This window comes from Schistocerca piceifrons, chromosome 1 (genome assembly GCF_021461385.2).
Source record: "Schistocerca piceifrons isolate TAMUIC-IGC-003096 chromosome 1, iqSchPice1.1, whole genome shotgun sequence".
Classification (NCBI taxonomy): domain Eukaryota; kingdom Metazoa; phylum Arthropoda; class Insecta; order Orthoptera; family Acrididae; genus Schistocerca; species Schistocerca piceifrons.
The window spans coordinates 540,029,866-540,057,276 of record NC_060138.1 but is presented as its reverse complement, the minus strand read 5'-3'; the positions used below and the strand labels follow the sequence as shown (position 1 = coordinate 540,057,276).

The following is a 27,411-nucleotide window of genomic DNA, read 5'->3' as shown; positions in this document are numbered from 1 at the left end:
GTGGGATGATAACATAAGTTCAGTCATGGGTAAAGCAGGTGGTAGACATCGGTTTATTGGTAGAATACTGGGGAAGTGCAATCAGTCTAGAAAGGAGATTACTTACAAATAACTCGTGCGACCGGTTCTAGAATGTTGCTCAAGTGTGTGGGACCCGTAACAGGTAGGACTTAACGGGATGTTGAACGTATACAGAGAAGGGCAGTGTGTGTGGTCGCAGGTTTGTTTGATCGGTGGGAAAGTGTCACAGAGATACTGAAGAAACTGAACTGGAAGACTCTCGAACATTGTCGTAAACTATCCTGAGGAAATCTATTAACGAAGTTTCAAGAATGTGTTTTAAATGATGACTCCAGGAATATACAGTGGTGGAAATATTTATTGCATCACCTCTTACAATTAACAATTTTTGTTTCAATCATTGAATAACTGAGCTAAATTTGCCTGATTTCTCTTGATATCAGAAATGAATATACACAATAATTTTTGTATCTATAAAAACGTTTTTCATAATTTAACACTTTCTTGAAAAGTGAGTGTAAGTGGATATGTCAGCTATTCTGTTTGGTATTCTGAAATATAAATACTAATGTTGAAAGGAACATTGCATATTAATGTTGTAACATAACACTGATGGATGTTAGTGTTTGTATTGCCTCATATGAACACACTGTTGCTTTTAATACTTTGTTGCTCCATCATGCGCCTTCATCACCGCTTGGCATCGTGAATGCATTGAAAGAATTAACTTTCTAATGTACTCCTCACTCAGTTCATGAAACCACACATGCACAAGGGTCTCCATCAGATCCCGTTGATTCCGTGGCTTCTTTTTGGTAGTAGCATCTCCCATAACCTTCCAACAGTTCTCAATAGGATTGAGATCAGGATTGTTTCCAGGCCACTCTCATACTCGAACCCCATTTTGTTGAAGGAAAGATTTCACCTGAAATGTAGAAGTACGTGATAATTAACCAAGAAAGTAATCTGCTTCGTGTTTGGTACAAATATTAGTCATAGGACTCACCTTCAAAGCTTTATGGCAAGGAGCGGAGTCATCCTGGAAAATGCGATTGGAAACATCTCCAAACTGGTCTCTAATTGTTGGCATAAGCTTCATTTCAAGGATGCTTATGTAGGCATCTGCGTTGACAGTGCCATTGATGAAGTCCAGACGACCTACTCCGTGACGGGAAATGCACCCCCAGACCATCTGTCCTTGTGGGTGTTTGACTGTATGTGTTATGCATGACGGCAAAAATTCTTCACCTTTTCTTCGATGCATGAACACTTTTCAATCTGAGCCATGCAGATTAAACTTGGACGCATCTAAAAAGGTTACTTTGTTCCACATCTCTGGGTCCATGTCGCCATTGCCCATTGTAGTCGCTGTTGCCGCATTATCTTGGTCAATAAAGCCTTTCTTCTAGGACGACGGGCTGAGAGTCCAGCCTCCAGTCCCCAGTTTCTTACAGTTCTACTGGTTACTGAGATGTCGCACATTTCTTCTCAGTCTCGCTTTAGTTCAGTTGATGACAGGCGAGGATCGTTGAGCGAAAGCCTTTTGAATACTCTGTCCTATTTGGCAGTAGACGTCCTTTTCCGACCTCTTCCTTTCTCACGATCAACATTTTCTTTTTTCCTGTATTTTTTCAGTAACTTCGAAATCGTAGACTGATTAAATCCTGTCTTAGAGACTGCCTCTCTGGTGCTGAGAACAACAGACGAATAAGCAAGTATAGCAGCTTTCTTTTCTGGCGTTAATTCAACTGACCTTCCCATTTCTCACTGCAAAGTCTCAACTCAAAATGGCAGTATAAACACTGGTTTCCTTGTAAAACCAAACGACAACAACAAAGAGTTGTGTATTGTTGGAAAACATGCGTCAAGAAACTTCCTGGCAGATTAAAACTGTGTGCCGGACCGAGACTCGAACTCGGGACCTTTGCCTTTCGTGGGCAAGTGTTCTACCATCTGAGCCACCTAAGCACGACTGACGCCCCATCCTCACAGCTTTACTTCTGCCAGTACCTCGTCTTCTACTTTCCAAACTTCACAGAAGCTCTCCTGCGAACCTTGCGGAACTAGCACTCCTGGAAGACAGGACATTGCGGAGACATGGCTTAGCTACAGCCTGGGGGATGTTTCCAGATGTTTGGAAAGTAGGAGACGAGGTACTGGCGGACGTAAAGCTGCGAGGACGGCGCGTGAGTCGTGCTTGGGTAGCTCAGTTGGTAGAGCACTTGCCCGCGGTAGGCAAAGGTCCCGAGTTCGAGTCTCGGTCCGGCTTACAGTTTTAATCTGCCAGGAAGTTTCATATTAGCGCACACTCCGCTTCAGAGTGAAAATCTCATTCTGGATGCGTGAAGAAGTCAGATTATTAACACATTACTGCCCACTTTCCCTTTTTTGGGACGCGTATATTTTACTTATTTCTACGTCAGCAATGGAGCTTTTAGCCTGTATTGTTGCACCTGTAGGTTCAACTAACTGCTATAATGCCTGTAAATGTAAAATAAATAACTTTTTTCTGAGCACTTCACTTCAGGAAAATTATAAACTTGCCGATTTTTTTTTCTCTCACTTGGCAGCACTGTATGTCTGCTGGTAGTTCCTGGACGACAATGAGCTGTGATTTAGTTGTCTGGGCGTGTTTGTTATGAACATACGGATGCCCGCGTAAGATTAAGTAAACTTCAGATTTTTTTCAAGTAAATGCAATATCGATATATTTTATGCGTCCCAATAATGGGACAATGGCATGTTACACTATCATTTATTGTTGATGTGCCCTGTTCTTGTGTACAGTTATTATACAGAGAAGAATTGCATTTTACGTTCTTCATATCTGCTTTTTTTCCATATTCTATTCAAATTTTACGATTCCAACAGGATAAAAACATGCCGCGTGGACTCACACTATCAAATTTGGATATAAAATTTGGTGTCTTACAAGTTCCAATGGCTTTCTTTATAATTTTTCGCCATACTGTGGCAAGACTGACAAGAAACAGGAGCCTTTAGGTGCAAAGGTAATAAATGAACTAACCAGCACGATTCCAGAATCAGAGTATCCGAATTATAAGCTTTTCTTTGACAACTTTTTCACCAGTGTTGACACACTGATCACACTCGGAAAGAGTAAAATGAAAGCTGCAGGAACAATAAGAGAGATCGGAACTAATGCATGTCCTTTAATTGACTCGAAAAGAATGGCAAAAGAAAGGGAACGAGGATTCTATGACTACATGTTTGACAAAGAGAACGAAGTTCTGGTTGTGAAATAGTGACATCAAACCAGTATGTGTAGCGACAAATTACAGTACTATTACTCCTCTGAGTTCTACTAGAAGATACTCATGGGCAAAGAAAAAGGAAATATCTGTTAAAATGCCACATCTCATTGAAGAAAACAATGCCCTTATGGGTGGCTTAGATCTACTGGACACGCAGATATCACTTTATAGGACGAAGATAAGGTCAAAGAAATGGTGGTGGCCATTATTCACACAGATGATAGATATCTGCGTAGTAAACACATGGCGTGCATACCAAATTTCTAACTCTAATGAGAAGCTCTCACTTTTGGATGTCCGACGGAGAATAGTGATCTTTTACCTACCAAAGAAAACAGGATCAGTACCAAAACGCGGAGGACCACAAGGAAGTAAATTGATGGGAGGACGAGTGAGCACAGATGTACGACTAGATCCAGGAAATCATTTCATTGTGCCAAGTAAAACACAGAAGAGATGTGCTTACTGCAACAAAAATTTGTGATAGGTGCAATGTTGGTGTACACAAGTGTTTTGCTTCATTTCATACTGAATAGACATGCAATAATATTAAAACATTCTTTATTTATTGTTTGTGTTGTTTCTTACAATATTATGCATGGAGAATAAGGTTGTGAATTTTGATAGCGCTTTTGGCCGATGTCCCAAAAATGGGATGGTCTGTAGTTTTTGTTCTAATAAGCTGAAAATTTTCAAAACAACTTTTTATTCAGTTAATCACTCAATGTAACGTTTTTATGTATAAAAGTTTGCAAAAAATAATCCGATAGACTTTTGGCCAGTAATGGGTTAAGGCAAGAATATGTCAACAAAGTTTAGCAACAATGGGACAGCTATAACGTGAAGCAAAGTGCTGCAAAAGACAAAAAGACGAAGTATTTCATGGTGATGCAATAAATATTTCCACCATTGTACTACAACCCCGTATTTATCGCTTAACAGGAATCGCGAGGATAACATTAAGAGTGATTACTGCAGGCACAGAGGCATTTAAACAATCATTCTTCCCCCGCTCCATACGTGATTGGAGCGGAAATACACCTAGTAACTGGTACAAGTGGACGTAGCCTCTGCCATGCGCTTCACGAAGATTTGGCCGAGTATAAATGTGGAGTAGTGTTACAGTAGCCATATTGTTTACGGTGTTTGCCGCTTGTTTCCTTTATCACTTGACAAAGACGGCGACCCGTATCGAATATTTCTCTATATGCAATTCTCCTACAGTCTAACGATAAACTTAATTAGCTCCTTGTGTAAGTGTCACTTATCAATTCTTAATTACCAAAACGCAAGGTTTTCAATAAAAAAATCCTTTAGTGTCATAGTGCAGCAAATAAATTTTATCCGTGTCATCAGTCATTACACTTTTGCAGTATGTTCACATATATTTTACAGAACTACTTTTTTTTTTTTTTTAAGTGAGCCATTTCTATTCGACCGTCAGTTATAAATAGTTTAAATTTTTGACTGCAACTTCAGTGTTTCTGCTTTTCCTTGTGTTGTAGGAATGCATACTTCCATTTGTAACAGCATGCTGTTTCATTTAGGCTTTTCCTGATGAATTATATGACTTGTAGAATATGTCGAAGACAGTGGAAGAATTTGCAGTTTTCTGCGTAAAGGTTTGTAAGAGTTTTTAATGTTACAGATTCTGTGGCTCCTGCAGTCCTTTTTTGTGCTATAAAACAGGTTTTGTTGGGAGCTTAATTTTCCCCCACAAAAAATTACACCGTATCACTGCAAAGACTCTGGTTGGGGAAAGTAAACACTTTTCACCACCTCCTTTGATGTGCACCTGGAAATAATTTTAATGCTGTAGCAGATGGGCTTTTAATGTTGGTGGAGCATTCGAGTGCTGAAGCGTGTGCAGCCTTATCGAGAGAGGCGGAATGCCGCTGACGCGACGCCGCCCGGGCCTGGGAGCCCCGTTGCTTACCCCCTCGTGTTGTCGGTGCAGGCGATGCGGAGAATCGGGCGCGCGGCGCCGCCCATGAAGACGCACACGGACTGCATGACGTCGCGGCACATGGTGCGCCTGCCCGGCTTCATCGACGTGCACGTGCACGTGCGCGAGCCGGGCGCCACGCACAAGGAGGACTTCGCGTCGGGCACGGCGGCCGCGCTCGCCGGCGGCGTCACTATGATCATGGCCATGCCAAACACCAACCCTGCCATCACCGACCACCACTCGTTCACGCTCGTCAAGGAGGTGAGTCTACTGCCTGCCTATGGTGATAACTGAACACTGCATTTTACTAATTTATCCCTCCTTTATCGACTTTTTCCAATAAAACCTCTTTTCCGTCGTTTATTTTACGAGGGCAAGGTATAAAGTAACCTCCTGCCTATAAACATTAGTATAGGTCAAGCAATATTATTCGAAAAATCTTACAAACATACATTTGTATCACTTCTCCACAATCCAGCACATTGCCGAGGCTACCACTATGGGTCATCCCCTTTCCCGTTCTACTTGAAACTGGAGCAAGGGAAAAACGATGGTCTGTATGCATCTTTACGAGCCCTGATCTCTCTTTTCTTTTGTCACTACATGAGATGTATGTTGATGGCAGCAGAATAATCCTGCAGTCTGCCATAAATGATAGTTACCTAAATTTTGTCAGTTGTGTTCTGTGAAAAGCACACGGGCTTCATTATAAATCACCTATATTTTCCTAGAATTCTTGGCGTAAACTGAAGTCTTCTATTCACCTTTCCTACAACAGATCTTATGTCCTCATTCTATTTCCTGTTGCTTTGCAGCACTACAGCTCAATATTTAATTGACATGACTGTTCAAGTAGCACACCACCAATGCTGTATTCAAACATTATGTTGTGGTTTTTCCTACCCATATTCATAAACTTAGATTTTTTTCACAATGAAATCCAGTTGTGGTTATCCCAGAAAAAAGAAATTCTATGGAAGTTATCCTCCTACAGTCTCTCAAAGACCGAGCTTTCCGGTACACTGCATTGTCGTCAGCAATTGCAGATTGCTGCTCACTCTATCTGTCATATTGTGTGTATATATATATGAGAGAGAGAGAGAGAGAGAGAGAGAGAGAGAGAGAGAGAGAGAGAGAGAGAGAGAGAGAGAAGTCCTATAACACTTCCCTGAGCACAAGTTATGATAGCCTTGACTCTGATAAACACTCACCATCCAGGACAGTGTGCTGGGCTTTATTACTTAAGGATATCACAGTCACTTGAATCTCTGAAAAACAATTTCATATGCTCAGACCTTTGTTCGTTAAATCTGCAGTGTGTCAAATGCTTTCCGGAAATCTAGGAATATGGAATCTGCGTGTTGCCCTTCATCTGTAGTTAACAGTATTTCCTGTGAGAAGAGGGCAAGCTCAGTTTCACATGAGTGATGCTTTCTAAATCTTTGTTGATTTGTGAACATAAACTTTTCTCTCTCGAGGAAACATGTTATATTTGAACTTACAATATGCCCAAGAGTTCTTCAGCAGACCAATGTTAAGATTCTTAGTTGGTAATTTTGCTGGTCTGTTACTTTACCCATGCATATGGGAGTCACCCAAACTTTATTTCAATCACTTGGGACTGCCTGCTGGGTGAGAATAAAATACCAGTGGTGAAAAGTAATCTATTGATACCAAATTGGTGTTCCACCTGACTCTCACATCTTCTATTTTTTCAAGTTTTTCGGCTGCGTTTCAACACTAGATATGCCCATTTCTGTGTCCTTCGTACTGGAGTTCGCGTGGCAGCCAAATGATAGTATATCTGTGCGATTCTCCTGCATGAATGATTTTTTTGGAACACACAATTATTTTTTGACGTAGGCCCTAATGAAAATTCAGTTACTTTAATTATTTATGACATGTTGTAACAGATGTGATCCTAGATGTTGCGTGTGATGGGTGAGGGCAAGGGGGTTTCATGATTTTTAAGGCACCCCCTCCCTACAAAAAAGTTGTATATTTACATCAATCACTATTCTTTTCAGTTTCTTGTCCATGTGGATGGACTTCGGTTCTGACCACATGCAGGAACATTCCAACCTAGTAAAGGCAATCTTACACAGGCTAACGGTGCTTGCTGCTGCCAACACCAAACTTGATTCTTTTTGCGAGTTCTGCAAACATAAGAAGTTAAGTAAGGCAAGATAGAAACACCCTTCACTTCAACTAAAGTGACAGATTTTGATTTCATGAATGTAGGTGGGTGTCTGTGGTAGAGAGCAGACCTGTTTTAAGAACTACATTCCTAAGAGAAATACCGATAATGATCAATGCACACTTCAATTTTATATCGTGTAAATTATGATGTTGCCAAGTTATGTATGTTTTTCCTATTTTTAAATAAATTGCTTGACAAGTATCATTCTTGAATTTTCGGATAAATGCTTTGTTGTTGTTGTTACAATTGTAGGCCTGTGTCGCTCATTAAAAGTTTGGGCAAGGGGTTTGTACTGTAACAAGATGTGATCATCCCCAGAACCAAACCCTGGATCCATGTGTATTAAAAATCTGAGAAATTCTCCCTGCATGAAATTCTATCACCTGAGATTGCAATCAGCCCATGTCAGCATAATGAAGTAGTTTGCCAGGGTTGAAAGCATTGGGAAGCAAGCCACTGTTTTGCGAGCATGAATAGATTGAAATCACATATAACAAGTTGAAAATTGCTAGAGCAATTTGACAAACCCAAGATTTGTTGTCTCAGTCCAAAGGGAGGATTATTCGTCTAGGTGTGAACTACCTTTCTTACATAAAAACAAGAGACTGGTGGAACAAAAAAACTGTTGCTTGTTTTGAATTGTTGTTATCAGTTTTGTTAATGTTTCATACACGTTTCAAGACATTTTCATAGGATTTGTTGGCCTGGAAAAATCATTTGCCAATGTCGTGGTGCATGATGGTCGCAGTTCTGGGAAAACTAGGGTAAGCTTTAGGGAGAGATGGGTAGTATACAACATAGACAAGAGCCAATGGGGAATAATAAGCGTGAAAGAACAAGAAAGAAGTACTCGGATTAAAAAACGTGTAACACAGGGATGCAGTCTTTTGCCCCTACTGTTCAATCTATACATCAAAGAAGCAATGATGGAAACAAAAGAAAGGTTCAGGAGTGGAACTAAAATTCGAGGTGAAAGGATATCAGCTATAAGATTTGCTGATGACATTGCAATCCCCAGTGAAAGTGAAGAAGAATTGCATGATCTGCTGAATGATATGAACAGTCTGACAAGTATAGAATACAGATTGAGAGTAAATCGAAGAAAGACAAAAGTAATTATTAGTAGCAGAAATGAGAAAAGCGAGAAACTTAACATCAGAATTGATGGTCACAATGTAGATGAAGTTAAGGAATTCTGCTACCTAGGCAGCAAAATAACCAGTCACAGACAAAACAAGGACGACATCAAAAGCAGACTAGTACTGACAAAAAGGGCATTCCTGGCCAAAAGGAGTCTACTTGGGAAATGGGGAAGTGGATCAGACTCATCAGTGGTTCTGTAGGATATTCAGTAGAGATAGGAAAATAGTGGAACAGGAGGAGAAAAGTGCTGCCCTTAAGGCGCAGCTAGAGCAGGCTAGGGAAGATCTGAACAGGTTAAGGAAGGAGAAGGGTAAAGAGAGGTGGGAAGTGGCAACAGGTAACAGGAGTAGCAGACCTAGAACTTTGCCAGACAGCTTTGTGGTGAATGTGAAGAATAAGTTTGACCTGTTACTTCAGTTAGCTGATAAGCCTCAGACAGAGGTAGGTGTAGAGAGGGCACAACAAATTTTCAGTAGAAAATTGAATAAGAATGTAGGGAATTCAGCAAAGAGAAAGTAAGTTTTGTTGTGAGGTAGTTCACATGCCAGAGGTGTAGGCCAGCTTTTGCAGGGCCAGTTAGGATCGGAATACCAGTCCACAATTTTTTTTAAACAAAGTGCTGGTCTGGGTCAGGTGACAGAGGATTTAGGTTCACTCAGTAAAGATTTTACCAAGGAAGACACCGTGGTTATTCTGGGGTACAATATAGAGTGTGACCTGGCAAAAATTGCATCAGCAATGAGACATACCAGTGTTGAGTTTGCGTCTGTTCTGAGACGCCATGACTGACCTCATTTAAATTCTTCCGTCAGGAGAGTTAATTTGGAGTTGGAACGGCTGCTTGAGTCGGGTGCGGGGTCACATATTGGTTTGGTTCCTGTTGATTCTCTCAGTAGGTGGGAGTATACTAGACATGGCCTACACCTCAACAGGAAAGGGAAGGGTAAACTGGCTGGGCTAATAACAGGAAATGTATGGGGGAGGCACTGCCATGAGTGGTAATACACCAGTGGCCATAGGTGTTGGAGCAGCACCTTTTTTTAGGATAGGTAGGACAGAATGAAGTCAAGTTCTGAGAGAAGTAAAGATGGAAACAAACCTTCAGTTTGATAAAGAAATCAAACAGCATAATCCTGGCACATTGGATCAATGAACACAGCTGTTGGTTAAAAATTTACAGCAATCAGCAGAAATTTTATTTCCACCTGATTTCATGTCAGTAAATGTGAAATGCCAACTGTCTTTAGTGCATCGAAATATTCGAGGGCTTAGAAGTAAAATTAATGAACTACTTATGTGCATTGATGAATTAGTCATCAAACCCAGTTGATATAATCTGCCTCTCTGAACATCATGTGACCACTGGTATAGATATGTTAAACCTTACAGAATTTAAGTTAGCCTCCTACTTCTGTAGACAAAAGATGGAAAATTTAAGAATATTGACATTAATAAATTTTGCTTAGAGCAGCACTTAGAAGTATGTGCAGCAGAGACAGAATTTCATAATAGGTTCTTCATAATAGTAGCCATATACAGAGCACCTTCAGGAAATTTCAACCTGTTTATAAACGGTCTTGAAGATTTATTATCTCATCTCAAATTAAAAAACAAAGAACTAGTGGTTTCTGGTGATTTTAATATAGATGTCCTGAAAAACACTGTCAGTGAACAGTTACTGAAATCAGTTACATTGGCATTCAATTTAATTTCTACTGTAAATTTCCCAACTAGGGTATACAAATGTTCTAAGACTGCCATTGATACTATATTTATAGACAATTCTAGGCAACTAAGCTACATTACAAAACCAGTAGTAAATGGGCTATCTGACCATGACATGCAACACCTAACATTGAAGTTTGAAAATTGTCAGGGTAAAACATCTATCAGAACTGAGTACAGAAGGCCAATAAAACAGTCAAAAACTGAGAAATTTAGGAGATTGCTCAAAGAAATTAATTGGATGGATGTTTACAGCATCCAAGACACAAATGGAAAATACAAAACATTCATTAATAAAGTTAGCACCTTATTTGAAAATTGTTTTCCCCTGAAGGTAACTCAAATTAAGCAGAAGTCTAATAAGGAACCATGGATGACACAAGGGATAAAGATATCATGTGTGACAAAAGGAAAACTCTATCTGATATGTAGGGACACCTTTGATTCTGGCATTATAGCATATTACAAATATTACTGCAAAATATTGGAGAAGGTTAGGGCCTATCCAGAAATCTAAACACCTGCATTATGAGAATAAGATAAATACATCCAGCAATAAAATAAAAACAATGTGGGATATAGTTAAATCAGAGACAGACAGGACCAGAAATGAGGAGGAACAAATAGCTCTAAAAATAAGTGAAACCCTGGTAACAAACGCATGTTGTGTTGCAAACCATTTAAACAAGTATTTTGTCTCTGTTACTGATAGCATGGGGTTGTCAGGTTCAGTAAATAACGCAATGGAATATCTGAGACCAGTGCACACAAGCAGTCTCAGTAAAATGGAATTGACGCTTACTTCACCCAAAGAAATAGAATCTATCATAAAGTCCTTGAAATCAAAGCATTCCAGTGGTTATGATAACATATCAACAAAGTTAATAAAAAGAGTGTTCATGTGAGCTTAGTCATATCTCAAGTTATTTGTGTAATCAATCACTTGTCACAGGAACATTCCCGGACTGGCTTAAATATGCTGAAGTCATACCTCTCCACAAGAAAGGGGACAAAAAATGCCGTAAAATTACCGATCGATCTCACTTTTGCCACCTTTTTCAAAAATCTTAGAAAAGGTTATGTTCAATCGTCTACTTAAGCACCTTAGTGAAAATAACATACTGCCAAAGTCATAGTTTGGGTTTCTTAAGGGTGCTGATATTGAGAAAGCTATTTACACTTAGAGCGAAAATGTCCTTAATTCTTTGGACAACAAATTAGAGGCAACTGGCATATTCTGTGATCTGTCAAAGGCATTTGACTGTGTGAATCACAGCATTCTTTTAGGTAAATTAAAATATTATGGCGTCACTGGTAGCGCTGCAAAGTGATTTCACTCATATCTTACTAATGGAAAAGAATGGGTGTCATTACATAACACTTCAGCAGTAGGCAATCAGACATCATCTGACTGGGAAGAAATTGCATGTGGTGTTCCCCAAGGTTCCATACTAGGTCCACTACTGTTCCTTGTGTATATTAATGACCTGTCATTTGTTACATTACCAGAGGCCAAGTTTGTCTTATTTGCAGATGATACAAACATTGCAATAAATAGTAAATCAAATATAAATTTAGAAAGGGCAGCTAATCAAATTTTTACTGACATTAATAAGTGGTCAATAGCCAATTCACTGTCATTAAATTTTGAAAAGACCCACTATATGCAGTTCAGATTTCCTTCTGGTGTGTGTATAAAATATGATGACATGGAAGTAGGAGAAGTCAAGAGTGTAAAATTCTTGGGATTACAACTTGATAATAAATTCAGTTGGGAGCAACATACTAACGAACTGCTTAAGCGCCTAAACAAGTCTGTTTGCAATGCGAATGATGTCGGACATAGGAGATGTAAATATTAAAAAAAACTGGCATGTTTTGCTTATTTTCACTCCATTATGTCATATGGTATCATATTTTGGGATGACTTCACAAACAGAGAAAAAATTTTTTAGAGAACAGAAGAGTATAATAAGAGTAATGAGTAGTGTAAATCCAAGAACATCATGTCGAAACCTATTCAAAGAATTGGGCATATTAACCACAGCTTCTCAGTATATTTATTCCTTTAATGAAGTTTGTTGTAAATAATACATCTCTTTTTCCAACTAACTGCTTAGTACACAGTATCAATACTTGGAATAAGAACAATATACATAAAGATTTAAAATCACTTACTCTTGCCCAGAAAGGAGTCCAGTATTCCGCAACATATATTTTCAATAAGTTAACAGCAACCGTTAAGAGTTTAGTTGCAGACAAGGCACAATTTAAACATAATTTAAAAGAATTTTTGGTGGCCAACTCCTTCTATTCCATCCATGAGTTTCTCAACAAGTGCAGTAGACAATTTTAATGAAAATTTATTATACTTTAATTTTTGACAATACTTCATTGTAATAGCCAAGAAACTAGCAAATGTCTGAATGATGGATTTAATGAAAGCAGATGTAAGTATTAAACCTGTAAATATTAGATGTTCCAATTTAATTCATGTACATAATTTTACTGTTCATTGACTGAGGATCATTAAAATTAATGAAACTCAAGTTTTTCTAATTAAATTTTTGTAATGTGTTTATCTGACATGTTCCACACCCAGGAGGATTCCCTCTTTTTATGGGTCTATGGAATGAATAATTAATCTAATCTAATCTAAACTAGTATCAAACATAGGCCTTAATCTAAGGAAGAAATTTTTGAGAATGAATTGCAGGAAGAAAAATGTTTGAGAATGTAAGTTTGGAGCACAGCACTGTATGGTAGTGAAAGGTGGACTGTGAGAAAATTGGGACAGATGAGAATCGAAGAATTTCAGATGTGGTGAATGTTGAAAATTAGGACGACGTAGGTTGCAAGTGCTACTCTGAGATAGAGGTTGGTGCAGTAGAGGAATTTGTGGTGGTCTTCATCAAACCTGTCAGAAGACTGATGACTCAAAGTAGCTGTCCAGACTGATTATCCTACTATATTCCATAAAATGTATGAAGATGAGTTCATTATTGGAACAAGAAACTATAGTCATAACCTTTCTTGCTCACAGTTTAGTGTGATTATTTAGGTTGTCAGTTGAAGCAGTACAATGCCAAACAGTTAGCACTGATTTGTCTCCAAATTAACATAGGAAATTATGTCTTGTTACCAGTCACAGTTTTGTTCAGTAATCCTTCTCCAATCTCTTTGTGACAAAAAGAAAGTTCAGAGAAGCAGTCATTGAGTGAGTTTTGTATTAATCGGAAACAGTTCTTGGAACCCAGCAAGTACACAAATTTTGCTAGCATATCTGTTTAGTCATGATCCCGTGCAAAGCACTAAAGAAATCTGTGGAAAATTGTCCTGCAGATGGATTGTATAATGCTGTTTTTTGCAGTTTATTTATTTATTAATATTTAATTTTCTGCATGTACAGCCTCCTCTTCTGTTAAAAACATCCATCCTGCCACTTTTAAACAACTCTTTTCATGCACAGCACCTTCACTAATCACAATTGATCCATGTACAGCACAAATTTTGTGACAAATGTCAACAGCTTAGAGATTCTTTTGCCACTATAAACTCTATTCAATAAAAAATGTAGCATTTTGCAGGCTTTTCTATTCCAGCAATTGTCTTAAATGGTGCCTGTAGAAAAACAAAAAGTAGTTTGATCTTCTTGCTCTTGTCATTATAAGCATACTGACCTGCTATGAGAGTGGCCATAGTGACTGTACAGTTGAGCCATTACTTCCCATGCTACATAAAATGGACGTTATTTTCCAGATAAACTTTGTATTCTGATAAAAAGTTCTGTTGCTACAAGCAACAGATGCTTTGTGAGGGTACAGAATGAATGAAGTTTTGCAGAACAAAATTATAATTATGTGCTCAAGAAGGTGTGAAACAAATTTACCTAGAGAGATGTCTGTATATAAAATAACTGCTCTGTTTCTAATATTGTAGGCCACAGCTCAAGTCATTCGGCTGATTATTGGAACCTAAGCAAAAATTTGACTTGCAATTTGATAAGACATTTCTGGAATAAAATGGACAATCTACATTTGACATAGAAGTCACAGGAAGTAGATTCTTGATACAACACACATACTGTTTGTATCCTGAGTGTTGGACTACTGTGTTCTACAGAGTTTGATATTTAGTCCAGTTCTGGTTGGTTGTGGGTTTTGGGGGAGGGGACCAAATTGTGAGGTCATCAGTCCCTCCAGTTTCTTTTTGCTAATAATGAAAGCTTCGTAATCAAGCCCAGAAGAGAGATATTAATTGAAGGAATGCAAATGGTATTCCCACATTATTGATTAGTTATCTGTAAATGATATATCATGTACCTTAGAAAAAAACATTCTGTATAAGGCAAGTTACAACTGAAGGACAATTGTGGTGTAATGTCCCACTGGCGACATACTCATTACAGACAAAGCACAAAGGGTCGGGGAGAAAATTTGCCATGTCCTTTCTAAAATATTGTTTGCACCCATCCATGTAGAGGGTAAAACAGAAAACCGAAACTTGAATAGAGAGGGGGAAAAAAAAGACTTTGGACCCCAATCTTAATAATTGTCCATTGCATTAACAATCTGTGCCATGTTACCCAGACAACAAGAAGAGAGCCTGATGGGAATAATACTAAGAAACAGGCTGAATGTACAAAATCACTGCATGTGTACACTGATAGGATGGCTTGAATAGGGGGTGGGGGAGTGTAATTGAGAAACAGTTGCTTTGAATATATTTGCTTATGATAATGATGAAAACAATAGAGAGTCAGCATATTTTTTGCATTCTTCCATTCCTTAAATTCATATAAAATTAAAAGAATGTAATAATTCCACAGATCTTATAGTAGGGATAATATCAGGTGTTCATTGCCAAACTTCATGTAGAAATTTTTCAAGCTTTCAGAGCCAGTGGCTTCTTCTTCTGGCAGAAGAGTTGAAGGGGAAGGAAGAGGGTGAAGGAAAAGGACTCCAGAGGTTTAGGGAAAGGGGCACAGTTTATCAAAGTTACCCAGAACCACGGGGCAGGGGAGACTTACCATCTGGTAAGCTGTAACTAGTCATTTCAAATGTTAGAAGAAAACAATGACATATCACCCCTAACATGCCTGATAAAGCACTATGATGTTCATACCTATCTTTCAGTTGATGACAGCTTTAAATTACCTCCCTTGTGAATGTACTTGAAGTAAGAAAATGGAGGTAGACTTAGCAGTGTCACCATAGTGATGTGTTGATGGTCAGAGATGTTTCGTAGTGTATGATACGTGATCATTCATTTAAAGGACTGAAATAATTTGAGCATTTCAACTGAAAACCTCATAAACTGGCTTGTTATAATGAAATAAATTTGGTTTGAGATAAATGTATACCAGATTAGAAGCATTTGTGACAAGATGTTCACATCAGTCTGTAAAACCAAAGGAAAATTAAACATGCTTTTTAGATGGTGGCTACATCAAACCATAGACTTTTTTGTCACCAAAAATTTTTTTCTTATAGTTAGCAAGTGCAGGAGCTCGTTGTGACTATGGATTATTCATTGGTGCTTCATCGGACAACTATAGCCTCATACCAGAGCTCGCTCCATCAGCAGCTGGACTGAAGATGTACCTGAATGAGACTTACACAACCCTAACTTTGAAAGACCTCAGTGTTTGGATTAAGGTAAATTTTCTACCTATCAGCAACATGTAGGGTAAAAGGTTAAAAATTAAAGGATAATTCTCAATGTTCCATGCAACAGTAAATCGTTTTCATTATACAGTTTGCACTTGTTGAAACTTGGTAATATAACATTCATTAGTATGTCATACAGTTAAGTTGCATGCTGTAAATGTGCACAAACATTAAGTAGTCACTGAAAAGAATGAGAGGAATGAAGAAGATATTGTGTTGTGGGAAATATTTAGATACTAACCTCTAAATACTGTAAAAATGGAAATATCTAAATAACATACATACAAGGATTAATTTAAATTTATCCATTTTTCTGTTTGTACAGCTCTGTGGCTGTGGATTGTACTACTTTATATATACAGCAACCAACCACTTTTTATGTATGTCTGTTTACACCAGTATGCATTTTGAGCTTTCATCCACCTTTCCTTAAATTGGAATAGTACATACTTAAAACTTTGATTAGAGCATCATTTAATGAATGCTGCAGCTGGTGTTTTATTCTACTTATTGTTGCTCTAATTTTCCACATTTACAAGCAATGTGCTAATTGAAGATGTAAATATATATTACACTAATTGATGGACAAAAGCCTACAATGTGTATTGGTACAAATAAAAACACACAAAAAATGGCTGGTTGCTTTACTTCTTAATTTACTGCAGTAGTTTGAACATCAAGAAGTCAGGCTCACAAACAGTGTGCTCATCTTGAAACAGCTTATGCACAGAAATTTTAACTAATTGTTTGATCACATTTACTGTCAGTGGATATGTCCTTTTTTTGTGAAAGGAGTCTGAATGGGTGTAATCATCCACTTTTGTCAGTATGTTCTCTGTGCAGAGTGAGATAGTTTTTATAACTAAATTTTCCATGTCACTGACTTTCTTCTCTTCTCTTCTCTTTCTGCAAATCTGTCCTGAGACAGGTATCAACTGGAAGTCCTCTGTATCTTTCTGTCCAGAGCATCCTCCTTCATTTGCTTCCAACTTCTTTCTCTCTTCACATCTGCAAGCATTCCAAACCTTCTTCTTCCTCTCCCTCTTCTTCCTCTCCCTCTTTTTCTTTCTACTTTTCACTCTATGATTCTCTGTAGCAGACAATTACTATGTAATACAGGTCCCTTCCAAGATGTTTTCCTCTTCTGCATCATCCTCAGTAAAGTTCCTTTCCTCTCCTACCCTGCTCAGCAACTCCTCATTTCTCATTCGCTCGATCCATTTCACTTTCTCCATAGCCAAATTTCAAAACTTTATAAATATTTTTGTTCTCTTTGTCTGGCTGTCCACATTTCAGAACCGTAAGTCACCACACTCCACACAAAACATTTGGCAACTCTCTTCCTAAATGTAATGGGGATGCTTGTCACTGTCAGCAAACCTTTCACTATTGTGAAAGCTCTCTTTCCCTTGCAGATTGTGTCTCTCACTTCTGCTGGATGTTATCGAGCTTCCCAAATAAGGGAATGACTGAACCTGTTGTAATACCATTCCATTTAGTGATATATTAATCATGTCACCTTCTTTTCTTATTCTTATCATTTTGGTCTGCCTGGTGTTCAGTTCCATTCCAAACTTTTTACCCACACTTAAAATATTCTCCATCATTACCTATAGCTCTTTCTGTGCCTGAAACACAGTGGTATCATCAGTGTATTTGATGCTTTTTACTCTTTCTCCTACTACTAAAAGTCATTTTGATCTTTCCAAGGCCTTATTAATTAACTTTGCAGGATATATATTCAGCAGTGCTGGTGACATGCAGAAACCTTGTCTCTCACACCTTCAGTCTCATCTTCTATTCAAAGAGTTGCTATATCAACTTCCTACCCTTCGAATCTATAACAGTATCTTTCAGAATCTTCAACAGCATTCACCAGACAGATCTGTCAACTGCTTTTTCTCAGTCAACAAAACGTACATTCATTTCTCAACTGACTTAACAAAAATGTTTCTTCTGTCATCATCCTCAGACACCCAACTGCAGCTCTGTCCCTCTTCCTTTCTTAAATCTGAACAGATCATCTTCCATATTATCCTCTGTTTTCCTTTCTGTTCTCAGCACTGCTCTGGTCACATACTTGGTAATGTGGCGTATAAAAGTAATTCTCATATATTTTTTAATTCTCCTATATTTTTAATTCTACTATATTTTTAATTCTCCTATAAATTTTTAATTCTCCTATAAATTTTTAATTCTCCTATAAATTTTTAATTCTCCTATAAATTTTTAATTCTCCTATAAATTTTTAATTCTCCTATAAATTTTTAATTCTCCTATAAATTATTAATTCTCCTATAAATTATTAATTCTCCTATAAATTTTTAATTCTCCTATAAATTTTTAATTCTCCTATAATCTTCGCATTGACTGACATTGCATCTTATTGGTAAGGGAACCATATGGTCTTAAGAAAAGCTTCAGGCCAGATACCTGTGTGATATATTCCATTGATCAGATTGCAATTCTTGTTATAGCATCATTCCCTAAGGCTTTTAATGCCTCAGACAGTAGTTGCTCTCAACCCATCACTTCCTTTTCTGTAAGATCCTAAAGCACTTTCTCGACCTCCAATTTGTCTGTTATTGGCACTCAGTTATTTTTGTCACATTCTTGTTCATCCTCTAAGACTAGTCCTTCATGATCAGCTGTAGGATCATTTAGATCTGTGTAAGCCTTCCATCTTCATTCTCTTCAGTTTCCATCACCACCTTTTCCTGCTTCTTTAGCATTCCTTACTTGCTAATATTTCATGGTCTTTGTGTATTTATACTGCTTGCAGCTCTGTACATTTCATTTATTTTTTCCTTGCTTTTCTAATTGTTTTCTTTCCTCACATTGCCTTTTCATCCAAAATTCCCCTGCTTTTACTGATTTTACCAAATTAACTGGTGCGGTTCAAATATATAATTACAGCATTTGATACTCTTTTTCCTGATTGCAGCATTTTGACAGTTGGCCAAAAACATCTCCTTTGTGTGTGCATGCTGAGAGTCAGACAACTGCTGCAGTACTACTATTGGCCACACTCCACAGCAGACCTATTCATATCTGCCACGTTGCTCGGAAGGAAGAGATCGAGATTATAAGAGCTGCTAAAGAGAAGGTGAGATGTCAGCTGAAAAAAGAAATGTCACATTAATTTAGAGAGTATTTGGAAGTAGTTGGTTTATTATGAGAGTTAAGTATAAATGTCATTTGTTTGTTGATGACTTCTGTTTGGCACTACATAGTTATTCTATCAAGTTTTTTTGTAGTCCATTATTGTCATTAGCATGGTTTGCAGTATAACATTCAGGCTCAGATTGTTCCAAGTGCACAGTTACACACTTACCTCTGTATTCACACATTTTAATAGAGAAGCATGCACAAATGCTACAGTCTTCTTTGGAAACATTTTGTCTGGCTGCATGTTAGTGTTATAGATAAGTGCCCTTAGCACAGCATTCTTCATGATAGAGGATGATTGATAAGTACGTACAGACAAAGGTCTGTCTGAGTCTACATTCTATGTTATGTATGGTAACTACTGCCCAAACACTGAATGAAGTGTCTTTTTCTGGTGCAACAGCACATTGGGATTCTATTCAGTATTGATCAGATTACAAATTCAGTGTTCACACACATATGTTTCAAGATATTTCGCTGTCTTCATATGACAGTACCCCTAACTATTACACCAAATGTTATGTTTTTTTAGTGTACTGGGTGATCAAAATGTCAGTATAAATTTGAAAACTGAATAAATCAAGGAATAATGTATATAGAGACGTACAAGTTGACACACATGCTTGGAATGACATGGGGTTTTATTAGAACTAAAAAAAGACAAAAGTTCAAAAAATGTCAGACAGATGGCGCTTCACCTGATCAGAATAGCAACAATTAGCATAACAAAGTAAGACAAAGCAAAGATGGTGTTCTTTACAGGAAATGCTCAATATGTCCACCATCATTCCTTAACAATAGCTGTAGTTGAGGAATACTGTGAACAGCACTGTGAAGCATGTCCGGAGTTATGGTGAGGCATTGGCGTCGGATGTTGTCTTTCAGCATCCCTAGAGATGGCGGTCGACCACGATACACTTGCGAGTTCAGGTAACCCCAAAGCCAATAATCCCACAGACTGAGGTCTGGGGACCTGGGAGGCCAAGCATGCTGAAAGTGGCAGCTGAGCACACGATCATCACCAAACAACCCGCGCAAGAGATCTTTCACGCGCCTAGCAATATGGGGTGTGGTGTTTTTTGTTTTTTTTTTTTTTTTAATAAAACCCCATGTCATTCCAAGCATGTGTGTCAATTTTTACCTCTCTATCTACATTATTCCGTGGTTTATTAAGTTTTCAAATTTATACTGACTTTTTGATCACCCAATATATTAGATAGTGCAAAATTCTAATTAATTTATAGCATCATGTGAAAGACCAGATTGCTCACATAGAGGCGCTGTCATCTTGATCGTATTAGAGAATTTGAAATCCCTTTCTCTGTAGACGTAATTCAGGAACAAGATAATTTGTTAGTAATAGTTCTCACAGAACATCAGTATTATAGTGATTATCTTGTTAATAGTTAGCACTGTGCATTTCATGATCATCAGGAATAGACAGTGTGAAGGTAAGAAGATTAAGGCATGATTTCAGATGTTATATGTGGTGTTATTCAATATACTGATGTGATGGATTACATCAGAAATGTTCACAAAATTAAAATATTTGAGCAAGAGAGAGTTTTAAATTGGCAGATGATCTTTTTTCCCCTAAAACAAATCTCTCTCTCTCTGTCTCTCTCTCTCTCTCTCTCTCTCTCTCTCTGTGTGTGTGTGTGTGTGTGTGTGTGTGTGTGTGTGTGTGTGTGTGTGTGTGTGTGTGTGTGTGTGTGTGTGTGTGTGTGTGTGTGTGGTATGTGAATAAAAAGTTTTACTTGTTTACTCACACAGGGTCTGCCAGTTACATGTGAAGTTTGTCCACATCACCTGTTCCTGACACAGAAAGATGCTGAAAGATTAGGAGCTGGGAAAGGAAGTGTAAGACCAGTTCTTGGTACTGAAGAAGATCAACAGGCACTGTGGGATAACATAGACATTATTGATGTTTTTGCTACAGACCATGGTTAGTGTTCAGTTATTACCCTTACTGATTAATGAGACAATTTGAAATTCCAGTGACAACATTACACATTAGTTACATTGAGTTGCTTTTGTTCGTTAATATTACAGTTACATAAATGTCTAGTAACTGATGAGTAATAATAATTTCAGAATGAGAGAACTCTTTATTACCACATTTTATAATTATTAGTTGGCCTGCCTTTGTGGCTGAGGTCACTAATGCATGCTCATGTGGAGACAATCGCCCCAGGCATAACCTGTTTTGAATCATGATGGTGGAAAAAATTGTCACAGCCAATGGTTGGCCAGCAAGGGGAGGAGAGGTAGTGGTGCAAAGTTCCTCATCATCAGACTTTGTGCCATTGTCCTACTTTAAATACTAAACCCTTCTGCAGTGTCCCATGAAGTGAGGCCATTTGACACTGTTGATAGTGGTCCATACATGGGGTGGTGACATTAAGCCTGGTGGCCCCATGGTTGCCATTTGCAATAACATTGAGGAAGTGGTTAAGTCACTCATTTTACCACTGTTATCACTTTAATTTACTGTTTGTTTATAGATATAAATTCAAAGGAAGGACATCGTCTAAACAATTAGCGATGATTTTAGTCTTGTTTATGTGATGGTCAATCACTCAGTGCTTCAACCATACAGTTAGTGGTTGCTTTTACTGCTTCTGTTGTTTTTAGTCCATTGCATAGAAATAGCATAACATATAACAAGCAGGAGGAATGAAAAAGCAATTGAAATGGGTCATGTACTTTGTAATTCTTCAGACTTTCCTGGTGGTATTTTGACATTTTGAGGTGTCAGATATTCTGCCGGGTATCAGCATCATTCTTGCACAGTATTTCGACAGTGTGACTCATTATTTGCATCAGGTGCTACCTAAGACAGCTTGTCGAGTGGAACAGGTCCAGTATTTCTACCTGTATTCTTCGCCTTCCTTCGTCAGTTCCAGGCATTCCGTCTGAGGTCTGCTCCCACTAGAAGCACCCTGCAATGTTCAATCTTCGGACCGTTGCACCTGGTGCTCTGTCTGTGATCTGTTTCCATGTCCACGTTCTCCGTACCTCTTTTTGTGGAATTATGGTACTGTCCCCCCCCTTGCCTTTTCAGCATCTCCAGTGTGGTATCCCAGGCTCTACTGAATTTTTACACAGTGTCCCGACTCGCGAGATTTTCTGCCACCTTTATTCCTACAGACTCCCCTATAACAAAGCCCCAGTATCTCAAGGTCTGTGCCAGCACCCTCATTCGATCATAGTTCATAGAATAGTGTTCCAGACAGTGTTCAGCAATGGCTGATTAAGTTGCCTGTTGTAGTTCAGTATGCCTCCGTTGTTCTTTGCGTTCAATGTCCACTCTCCATGTACAACATGCAACATTGGAAAAGTACATTATAAATTCTGGATTTTTGTAGTCCAGGTTGTCTTTCACATTTTCCAGTAGCCCTCTTATTTCGGTAGGTGGTCAGAACACACAATATGTTACACTCCCTGAGAATCTTACTGATTTTTTTGCAGAAATAGACTCCACATAGGACAGGTGTGCCACAGTCTTTGACTCATCTTGCTCTTGTAGATTTTGTGGTAGAGTGGCTGGTTGAGGGGCCTTCTGAATCTGTTTGGCCATGTATCCATTTATGCAGAACACTGATCGTAGATGCTCTATTTCTACTTCCAAACTACCTAGGTCTGACAAGGTGTATGCCCTGTGGAACAATGACTTCAGAACTCCATTCTTCTGGACTGGATGATGACAGCTGCTGGCTTGCAGGTATAAATCATCTGCATAGGTTTAAAAGCATGGGTAGTAACATTGAAAGTGTAATGAGAATTCCGCTGTTAAATACAGAGGAGATAGCGGATAGGTGGAGAGTGCATTTAAGGCCTCTATGAGGGGGATGATTTGTCTGATGCGACAGAAAAAGAAATGGGAGTCAATTTAGAAGAGATAGGGGATATCCAGTATTAGAATCAGAATTTAAAAGATCTTTGGAGGCCTTAAGATCACATAAGGCAGAAGGGATAGATAACTTACCATCAGAATTTTTAAAATCATAGGTGGAAGTGGCAATAAAATGATGATTCACTTTGGTGTGCAGAACGTATGAGTCTGGCATCATACCCTCTGACTTTAGAAAAAATATCATCCACCCAAGGCTGCAAGAGCTAACAAGTGCAAGAATTATAGCACTGTCAGCTTCACAGTTCATTCATCCCAGTTGCTGACAAGAATAATATAAAGAAAAATGGAAAAGAGAATTGGGGATGTGCTAGATGACAACACGTTTGGCTTTAAAAAAAAATAAAGACAGCAGAGAGGCAATTCTGATGTTGTAGTTGATAATGGAAGCAAGAATAAAGAAAAATCAAGATGTGTCGATCTGGAAAAAGCATTCAACAAAGTAAAATACTGCAAGGTGTTCGAAATTCTGAGAAAAACAGGGGTAAGCTATAGGGAGAGACAGGTGATATACAAATGTATAAGAGCGAAGAGGGAGTAATAAGAATGGATGACCAAGCACTCAGATGAAAAAGGGTGTAAGATAGGGATGTAGTCTTACCCCCTACTGTTCAATCTGTACTTCATAAAAGCAATGATGGAAACAAAAGAAAGGTTCAAGAGTGGGACTGAAATTCAATGTGAAAGAATATCAATGATAAGATTCACTGATGACATTGCTATCCTGAATGAAAGTGAAGAAGAATTACATGATATGCCGAATGGGATTAACAGTGTAATGAGTACAGAATATGGATTGATAGTAAATCAAAGAAAGATGAAAGAAATGAAGTAGCAGAAATGAGAACAGTGAGGAACTTAGCGTCATGATGGATGGTCATGTAGTAGATGAAGATCTGGAATTCTGCTACCTAGGTAGTAAAATAATCAATGACGGACAGAGCAAGGAGGGCATCAAAGGCAGACTAGCATTGGCAAAAAGGGCATACCTGGCCAAGAGAAGTCTACTAGTATCAAACATAGGCCTTAATTTGAGGAAGAAATTTGAGAATGTTCATCTGGAGCACAGCATTGTGTGATCGTGAAACATGGACTGTGGGATAATCGAAAGGGAAGAGAATTCAAGCATTTGGGATGTGGTGCTACAGATGAATGTTGAAAATTAAGTGGACTGATAAGGTAAGGAATGAGGATGTTCTGTGTAGAATCAGAGAGGAAAGGAATATGTGGAAAACACTGAAAAGGAGAAGGGACAGGATGGTAGAAAATCTTTTAAGGCATCACAGAATGCTCCCGTGGTACGAGGGTGCTTTGAAAAGATCTCAGAGTAGAATAGAAGAAAGTACTTACATCACTGAAACATTTCATTTTTCAATGTAGTCTCCTTGTAGGTTAATGCACTTGGTCCAATGAAGTTGCAGTGCCTTGATCCCATCTCAAAAATGAGTTTCCTCCACACCTGCAAAATAGTTGTCAACTCTGGTTATCAATTCTTTGTTTGAAGTGAATGTTCATCCACCAAGAAAAATTTTCAGTTTTGGGAAGAGATGGAAGTCTGATTGAGCCATATCAGGTGAATAAGGTGGGTGTGGCAACAATCCATACCTTAGTTTGTGTAATTTTGCCATGGCAATGGCACATGTTTGCGGGCGTGTGTCATGAGTCGCGGCACCCATCTTGCAGATAATTTTTTCATTTCTAATTCTTCAGTTAAAATGTGATATACCATTTCAGACAACATCGGGAAAGCGTGAGCAATTTCATGCAATTTCAATTGGTGATCCTCTATGACCATTTTGTTCACTTTTGCAATGATTCCTGGAGTAATGACACATCTTGGCCAACCACTGCGTGGATCATCATCTAAGCTCTCCCGACCAAATTTATATTCATTTGTCCACTTGGCAACAGTGGAATATAAAGGAACAGAGTCCCTCAGTGTATTCTGAAAACCATCATGAATGTCCTTTGCTTTCATACATTTCTTTACGAAGTACTTAATCACTGCTCAAATCTAGATTTATTATTTTTTTCCCCTTTCTTTCTTTCTTTCTTTTTTTCCCCACCTTTGCAAATCACTACACAGGTACAACAATGGAGCCAAGTCACTGCCACAGCTCTCTTCCAAGAGCGCTGATGTGGCATTTGTTTACAGGCAACAGTCTAATGAATATCACATGAACAACTCGGTGCGCTAGTGCTGACCTCTCATGGTGGTTCAGAGAACTTTTCAAACCACCCTCGTACTAGAGGGACCTATAGAGGGCAAGGAAAATGGAGATTGGAATACCTCCAGCAAATAACTGAGGGCCTAGGTTGAAAGTGCTACTCTGAGATGAAAATGTTGGCACAGGAGAATAATTTGTGGTGGGCTGCATCAAACCAGTCAGAAGACTCATGACAAGAGGAAGAGGAGGAGGAATCAGGAGGTGGCAGCAGGCCATCCTTTCCTATTTCCATGATGAACTTAATATTTGGTTGGCATGAGTTCAGATGTTCCAGATACTCTTTGAACCTACCCCTAACTGAGGCCAGATCACAAAGATATCATTCACATACCTGAAGAAACATATAGGTTTGTATCTGGCCATTTCTAACACAATAAATAGTCAGAATAGCATGGCACTTGTGATAGGGTTCAAGATACGCTCCACAGGCTGGATATGTTATGCAGGGAGCTTTTACAACTTCATCTGTATATGATAACCTCCTTGGAAACTGAAAATTGGAACAGGGTGGACAGTGCCTCTAGGTCTCTATTGGAGTTCACCAAGAAGAATGCCTTAGTATGCCAGTCTGTGAAGTTTGGGCATACGAGTAAGAAAAGACAGCATGTGGAGGAGAGTCGCACTGTGTTTAACCTAAGTGGCAAGCAGTTTGATGATAACACTTTCAAGTTACTCATCAGGGGGTCCCAACTTTGCAGTGACTTCCAGAAATGTGCACATGCCTGGTTTGATCAGTGTAGTGGAACAATTAGCAGACATATTTCCATCGAATGTGCCAGAAGAAATACACTGGGCGACCTGCAGCAGGATCCTCAGTAAGCACAATGTCAAGTGTGTTTTCTGTCCACCTACCGGAATAAGAGGGGTGCTGGGAAATGTAAAAGATGATCTGAGCTATGAAAAACAGGAATTTATGATATATCCTGCCATTGTGGCATGTCGTACATTGGCCGAACAACTAGGTCAGTGGACACCAAATGAAAAGAACATTGGAGGCACACCCGCTTAATATAGACAACTGAATTGGCCATTGCTGAGCACTCTGGAACTCTATCATTCCATTGGACTATGATAAAATGGGGTACTGGCATAGATTCCGATATACTGTAACAGTGTTACAAGAGTGTCTCTAGGAAAAAAGGTGATACAGAACCTCATGAATCAGGGCACGGGGTAGCAACTCAGTAGAGCCTGGGTTACTGCATTGCAGTTGCTGAAAATGCAATGGGGACAGCAACAGAATACCACAAAAAGAACAGTTGAGGTGTGGATATGAGAAGAGGTGTAGCTGTCGAAATGGCTGCAATAATTGTTACTTCAGTAGCATACTGAAACAATGCTCCATCTGGCTTTGAGGTTAGAGCCATAATCTTCTGTTGAATGAACAGTGAATTATATTTATCAGCTCTACAGTAAATCAACAAACAAGGCAGGCCCTGAACATTAACTACATGTTTTGCATGTTCTGAAAAATGAAGTCATTTTACAGATATTTGACTGGAACACTGAAGTTTACGTCAACAGTCGAAATAAGTGTTGTACCAGAGACTGATGTTTTATTGTATCTCTTAAGGTAACCTCAAGACGAAAATGTTTTCTTTTCATTGTGACCCGAGTGAATTCGCATCGTATTAGCTATATATTATCCATTTGTAGGCAATTGTGATTTTCATTATTTGTTATCTGTATTTTGTATTCCATGGGAAAAATCATTGTTTTTTTTATGTGCATTTCATTTTTGAATGTAAAACCAGTTAATGACAGTAGTTCAGTTAGCCTCACAGCATGACTCAGTTAACCTCTTGTAGGTGATAAAGCGGATCCGTAACAACTGTCCTCTTGTAGGGGGTTAAGTGGACCACTTGCAAGTATCCAGTGTTATGTTATCAGCTTTTGTTAATATTCAAGTGAGGCCTTTAATATTTTTTTTGTACACATTACTCAACACTCAATACAGTGACATGTTCTGTTTTTGCTTATCATGAAAAATACAAAAATAAAATAATATAAACTGGTTCAGTTGACCAAACTTCAGCCTACTTGATATCAAATGTACAGTGACACACATACCATATAGAGAACATTAGTTGTTACCCTCACTAGGCAGTTATCCTCCTCTTC

General features: G+C 38.5%; 1 protein-coding gene across 1 annotated transcript in view; it reads left to right on the top strand.

The window, feature by feature from the left end:
- Positions 1–5,252: 5,252 nt before the first annotated feature.
- The window catches only part of LOC124799463 (CAD protein-like), a 61,097-nt gene continuing 38,938 nt past the window's right edge, over positions 5,253–27,411 (top strand). Inside the window, exons 1-4 of the mRNA XM_047262926.1 lie at positions 5,253–5,505; positions 15,805–15,969; positions 18,926–19,087; positions 20,923–21,094. Of these exons, the coding sequence (XP_047118882.1) occupies positions 5,257–5,505; positions 15,805–15,969; positions 18,926–19,087; positions 20,923–21,094 (748 nt within the window). The 5' untranslated portion in view covers positions 5,253–5,256. The remainder of the gene's footprint in view (positions 5,506–15,804; positions 15,970–18,925; positions 19,088–20,922; positions 21,095–27,411) is intronic.